This window comes from Sinocyclocheilus grahami, unplaced genomic scaffold (assembly GCF_001515645.1).
Source record: "Sinocyclocheilus grahami isolate Dianchi unplaced genomic scaffold, SAMN03320097.WGS_v1.1 scaffold1222.1, whole genome shotgun sequence".
NCBI classification, from domain to species: domain Eukaryota; kingdom Metazoa; phylum Chordata; class Actinopteri; order Cypriniformes; family Cyprinidae; genus Sinocyclocheilus; species Sinocyclocheilus grahami.
The window spans coordinates 169,309-176,048 of record NW_015506401.1 but is presented as its reverse complement, the minus strand read 5'-3'; the positions used below and the strand labels follow the sequence as shown (position 1 = coordinate 176,048).

At 43.4% G+C, this 6,740-nt stretch overlaps 1 protein-coding gene across 1 annotated transcript in view; it reads right to left on the bottom strand.

Annotated features, from left to right (window-relative positions):
• Window positions 1-5,806, bottom strand: part of LOC107568151 (dynamin-1-like) — an 87,845-nt gene extending 82,039 nt beyond the window's left edge. The window contains exon 1 of the mRNA XM_016254014.1: window positions 5,402-5,806. Within this exon, the coding sequence (XP_016109500.1) occupies window positions 5,402-5,562 (161 nt within the window). The 5' untranslated portion in view covers window positions 5,563-5,806. The remainder of the gene's footprint in view (window positions 1-5,401) is intronic.
• Between the last annotated feature and the right edge of the window lie 934 nt (window positions 5,807-6,740).

The window sequence follows — 6,740 nt, the reverse complement described above, 5'->3', positions numbered from 1 at the left end:
GGTTGATAGGGTGTTGCTAGATGGTTGCTAAGATGTTGTGGGTTGCTAGGGCATTGCTAGAGAGTTGCTAAGATGTTCTGGGTTGAAAGGGTGTTGCTAGACAGTTGCTAAGATGTTCGGTGTTGCTAGGTTATTGCTAGATGGTAGCTAAGATGTTGTGGGTTGCTATGGTTTTGTTAGATGTTGCTAAGATGTTGTGGGTTGCTAGGGCATTGCTAGATGGTTGCTAAGATGTTGTGGGTTGCTATGGCTTTGCTAGATATTCTGGGTTGCTAAAGGATTGCTAGATGGTAGCTAAGATGTTGTGGGTTGCTATGGCTTTGCTAGATATTCTGGGTTGCTAAAGGATTGCTAGATGGTAGCTAAGATGTTGTGGGTTGCTATGGCTTTGCTAGATATTCTGGGTTGCTAAAGGATTGCTAGATGGTAGCTAAGATGTTGTGGGTTGCTATGGCTTTGCTAGATATTCTGGGTTGCTAAAGGATTGCTAGATGGTAGCTAAGATGTTGTGGGTTGCTATGGCTTTGCTAGATATTCTGGGTTGCTAAAGGATTGCTAGATGGTAGCTAAGATGTTGTGGGTTGCTATGGCTTTGCTAGATATTCTGGGTTGCTAAAGGATTGCTAGATGGTAGCTAAGATGTTGTGGGTTGCTATGGCTTTGCTAGATATTCTGGGTTGCTAAAGGATTGCTAGATGGTAGCTAAGATGTTGTGGGTTGCTATGGCTTTGCTAGATATTCTGGGTTGCTAAAGGATTGCTAGATGGTAGCTAAGATGTTGTGGGTTGCTATGGCTTTGCTAGATATTCTGGGTTGCTAAAGGATTGCTAGATGGTAGCTAAGATGTTGTGGGTTGCTATGGCTTTGCTAGATATTCTGGGTTGCTAAAGGATTGCTAGATGGTAGCTAAGATGTTGTGGGTTGCTATGGCTTTGCTAGATATTCTGGGTTGCTAAAGGATTGCTAGATGGTAGCTAAGATGTTGTGGGTTGCTATGGCTTTGCTAGATATTCTGGGTTGCTAAAGGATTGCTAGATGGTAGCTAAGATGTTGTGGGTTGCTATGGCTTTGCTAGATATTCTGGGTTGCTAAAGGATTGCTAGATGGTAGCTAAGATGTTGTGGGTTGCTATGGCTTTGCTAGATATTCTGGGTTGCTAAAGGATTGCTAGATGGTAGCTAAGATGTTGTGGGTTGCTATGGCTTTGCTAGATATTCTGGGTTGCTAAAGGATTGCTAGATGGTAGCTAAGATGTTGTGGGTTGCTATGGCTTTGCTAGATATTCTGGGTTGCTAAAGGATTGCTAGATGGTAGCTAAGATGTTGTGGGTTGCTATGGCTTTGCTAGATATTCTGGGTTGCTAAAGGATTGCTAGATGGTAGCTAAGATGTTGTGGGTTGCTATGGCTTTGCTAGATATTCTGGGTTGCTAAAGGATTGCTAGATGGTAGCTAAGATGTTGTGGGTTGCTATGGCTTTGCTAGATATTCTGGGTTGCTAAAGGATTGCTAGATGGTAGCTAAGATGTTGTGGGTTGCTATGGCTTTGCTAGATATTCTGGGTTGCTAAAGGATTGCTAGATGGTAGCTAAGATGTTGTGGGTTGCTATGGCTTTGCTAGATATTCTGGGTTGCTAAAGGATTGCTAGATGGTAGCTAAGATGTTGTGGGTTGCTATGGCTTTGCTAGATATTCTGGGTTGCTAAAGGATTGCTAGATGGTAGCTAAGATGTTGTGGGTTGCTATGGCTTTGCTAGATATTCTGGGTTGCTAAAGGATTGCTAGATGGTAGCTAAGATGTTGTGGGTTGCTATGGCTTTGCTAGATATTCTGGGTTGCTAAAGGATTGCTAGATGGTAGCTAAGATGTTGTGGGTTGCTATGGCTTTGCTAGATATTCTGGGTTGCTAAAGGATTGCTAGATGGTAGCTAAGATGTTGTGGGTTGCTATGGCTTTGCTAGATATTCTGGGTTGCTAAAGGATTGCTAGATGGTAGCTAAGATGTTGTGGGTTGCTATGGCTTTGCTAGATATTCTGGGTTGCTAAAGGATTGCTAGATGGTAGCTAAGATGTTGTGGGTTGCTATGGCTTTGCTAGATATTCTGGGTTGCTAAAGGATTGCTAGATGGTAGCTAAGATGTTGTGGGTTGCTATGGCTTTGCTAGATATTCTGGGTTGCTAAAGGATTGCTAGATGGTAGCTAAGATGTTGTGGGTTGCTATGGCTTTGCTAGATATTCTGGGTTGCTAAAGGATTGCTAGATGGTAGCTAAGATGTTGTGGGTTGCTATGGCTTTGCTAGATATTCTGGGTTGCTAAAGGATTGCTAGATGGTAGCTAAGATGTTGTGGGTTGCTATGGCTTTGCTAGATATTCTGGGTTGCTAAAGGATTGCTAGATGGTAGCTAAGATGTTGTGGGTTGCTATGGCTTTGCTAGATATTCTGGGTTGCTAAAGGATTGCTAGATGGTAGCTAAGATGTTGTGGGTTGCTATGGCTTTGCTAGATATTCTGGGTTGCTAAAGGATTGCTAGATGGTAGCTAAGATGTTGTGGGTTGCTATGGCTTTGCTAGATATTCTGGGTTGCTAAAGGATTGCTAGATGGTAGCTAAGATGTTGTGGGTTGCTATGGCTTTGCTAGATATTCTGGGTTGCTAAAGGATTGCTAGATGGTAGCTAAGATGTTGTGGGTTGCTATGGCTTTGCTAGATATTCTGGGTTGCTAAAGGATTGCTAGATGGTAGCTAAGATGTTGTGGGTTGCTATGGCTTTGCTAGATATTCTGGGTTGCTAAAGGATTGCTAGATGGTAGCTAAGATGTTGTGGGTTGCTATGGCTTTGCTAGATATTCTGGGTTGCTAAAGGATTGCTAGATGGTAGCTAAGATGTTGTGGGTTGCTATGGCTTTGCTAGATATTCTGGGTTGCTAAAGGATTGCTAGATGGTAGCTAAGATGTTGTGGGTTGCTATGGCTTTGCTAGATATTCTGGGTTGCTAAAGGATTGCTAGATGGTAGCTAAGATGTTGTGGGTTGCTATGGCTTTGCTAGATATTCTGGGTTGCTAAAGGATTGCTAGATGGTAGCTAAGATGTTGTGGGTTGCTATGGCTTTGCTAGATATTCTGGGTTGCTAAAGGATTGCTAGATGGTAGCTAAGATGTTGTGGGTTGCTATGGCTTTGCTAGATATTCTGGGTTGCTAAAGGATTGCTAGATGGTAGCTAAGATGTTGTGGGTTGCTATGGCTTTGCTAGATATTCTGGGTTGCTAAAGGATTGCTAGATGGTAGCTAAGATGTTGTGGGTTGCTATGGCTTTGCTAGATATTCTGGGTTGCTAAAGGATTGCTAGATGGTAGCTAAGATGTTGTGGGTTGCTATGGCTTTGCTAGATATTCTGGGTTGCTAAAGGATTGCTAGATGGTAGCTAAGATGTTGTGGGTTGCTATGGCTTTGCTAGATATTCTGGGTTGCTAAAGGATTGCTAGATGGTAGCTAAGATGTTGTGGGTTGCTATGGCTTTGCTAGATATTCTGGGTTGCTAAAGGATTGCTAGATGGTAGCTAAGATGTTGTGGGTTGCTATGGCTTTGCTAGATATTCTGGGTTGCTAAAGGATTGCTAGATGGTAGCTAAGATGTTGTGGGTTGCTATGGCTTTGCTAGATATTCTGGGTTGCTAAAGGATTGCTAGATGGTAGCTAAGATGTTCTGGGTTGATAGGGTGTTGCTAGATGGTAGCTAAGATGTTGTGGGTTGCTATGGCTTTGCTAGATATTCTGGGTTGCTAAAGGATTGCTAGATGGTAGCTAAGATATTCTGGGTTGAAAGGGCATTGCTAGATGGTTGCTAAGATGTTGTGGGTTGCTAGGGCATTGCTAGAGAGTTGCTAAGATGTTCTGGATTGAAAGGGTGTTGCTAGAGAGTTGCTAAGATGTTCTGGACTGAAAGGGTGTTGCTAGATGGTAGCTAAGATGTTGTGGGTTGCTATGGCTTTGCTAGATATTCGGGGTTGCTAAAGGATTGCTAGATGGTAGCTAAGATATTCTGGGTTGCTAGGGTGTTGCTAGAGGGTTGTTAAGATATTTTTGGTTGCTAATGCATTACTAGATGGTAGCTAAGATGTTTTGGGTTGCAATGGTGTAGCTAGATGTTACTAAGATGTTTTGGGTTGCTAGGTTGTTGCTAGGGTGTTGCTGGGATGTTGTGAGTTGCTAGGTATGTTGTGGGTTGCTAGAGTGTTGCTGAGATTTTGTGGGTTGCTAGGGTGTTGCTGAGATTTTGTGGGTTGCTAGGGTGTTGCTGAGATGTTGTGGCTTGCTAGGGATGTTCTGGGTTGTTAGGGTGTTGCTGAGATGTTGTGGGTTGCTAGGGTGTTGCTGGGATGTTGTGGGTTGCTTGGGTGTTGCTGAGATGTTGTGGCTTGCTAGGGATGTTCTGGGTTGTTAGGGTGTTGCTGAGATGTTGTGGGTTGCTAGGGTGTTGCTGGGATGTTGTGGGTTGCTAGGGTGTTGCTGAGATGTTGTGGGTTGCTAGGGATGTTGTGGGTTGCTAGGGTGTTGCTGAGATGATGTAGGTTGCTAGTGGTGTTCTGGGTTGCTAAAGTGTTGCTGAGATGTTGTGGGTTGCTAGGGTGTTGCTGAGATGTTGTGGGTTGCTAGGGTGTTGCTGAGATTTTGTGGGTTGCTAGGGTGTTGCTGAGATGTTGTGGGTTGCTAGGGATGTTCTTCACAGACTGTCTGAAGCACCGAACGCTGCACTCACACACCCAGCGGCAAGAATTAAAAATGTTTGATAAAAAAAAAAAAAACCAGTGCAAACGCTACTAATAAGGAATGTAGGCCTATATATTTTAGTCATGAAATCAAATGCTTTCTATTGAGCTTGTGCGTCAGAAGAGGGCAGATGATGGTTGTTTAAGGCAGATCTGTGTGGTTTTATCAGAAGCTCAGCTCAGGTTGAATCTACAGCTCTAGTAAACAATCCCAGCATCCATGTTTCACACGCCTTCTTCTCAGAACCAGAGCTTACCGTGTTTCTATATTATGGGTTTTCATCTTAATGACCCTGTGCATTATTATCATTTTATTAAAGGACACAGATTACACAGAAACACTAATGACCATGCACTAATAAGAATACATCTATTGGGGAGGATTATGTAAGGAGATTTAGATGTGTTGTTGTGAACACGGCTGGTGATTTTCAGCATTGCAGCAAATGATCCTCCATCATTTCTCAATAACATTTAAAGGTTATCATCAGGATCCTCACGATGACCTTTACATATCATTGAGGAGGCATGATGGGGGTTGTGACTGAGCCGGAATGTAAGATTAATGCTGCATGCATTTGCAGTATGTGTTGTTATTATTGAGTATTAATGTTTTAATAAATGGATGACTCACCTCCCCACGAAGTTCTCGAGCACGGAGCTTTTCCCGGCGCTCTGTCCGCCCACCACCGCGATCTGCGGCAGGTCCAGGTCCGCGTTCTGACCGATGGCGGAGAACGCGTCCTGCATTCGGTTGACCAGCGGGATCAGGTCCTCCATCCCCCGGTTCCCCATCGTTACAGACCGGCACCTGCTCGAGCTTCACCGGAGAAACAGCGATTACAGCGCGCGTCGGCTGCTTTATTTCGGCACTGATTATTCTGGAGCGCTCTCTCTCTCGCGCATGCGTGGGCGTTTGTGGAGCGTGGTGAGGTGTGAGCGTGGCGAGTGCTGTTTGAGAGTGTGGTGCAGCGTGTGAGTTTTCCAAACATTTCTTTACTGTATCTTTCTTTTTGTTAGTGGTGTTTAGTTTTCTCTCTGTCTTGGAGGCGTAAACACGTGGTGTCTTTTAGGAGACAAGTTAATATGATTCTTAAGAAAAACGATGAAGAGTTGAACTTGGTTTGCAAGTTCAAGGTTGAGGATTTTGATTATACTGTACATGTAACTACGGAACTGATGAAGTGTTTTGGGTGTGGAGCGGTGGGGCATGTGATTCGCGCGGGCCGGGCGGCTGCAGGTGCGGGGGAGCCGCGAGAGGCTGTTATGCAGGTCTCACAGGCAGAGGATCGAGCTGATAGTGGTTCGGGAGATGAGGTGGTGGAGGATGCAGAGAATAAACAGAGTGATCAAAATGTGCAAAATATCTCAGAAGGAGATTCAAATGTTGGTCACATTGCAACTAGAGTAGTGGAGTCAGTGTTGTTCAATGAGGAAGATGTTTTGATGGATGAGGATTTTTCTAAAGTGTCAAACAAGAGGAAGAGCCCAGAAAACAAGTCAAACACTGAACAAGTCACAAAAGTGACAAAAATGCACCCAACGGTTTGCTCATCCCAGTCACAAGAAAGCTTGTCAAGTACACAGGAGGGTGAAAGTGAATGTGGAGACACACAAGTGGATGCAGAAAGTGTTTACTGTTTTACCAAAATTCAGACCTTTTTGCAAAAAACAAAAGGAATGAGATCTGTTAAAGTTGATGAATTTTTTCCAGATTTGAAGTTGTTTCTTGACTCAGTTAGGTTTTTCATGAAAAATACAGAACTTACCACAACCTTTACTGATCAGGAAATATTTCGTCTTAAGAAGTTAATGGTGAAAGTTAAAACACAAATAGCAAATGATGTTTAAGTGTTTGTTGTTTTGTCTTTTCTTTTTTTGCGGTTTATTTTATTGTCTTGTTTATTTGTAGACCTTTTTTTGTCATTTGTGACATAAAGCTGGGTTCTTTAAACATTAATGGTGCCAGAGAG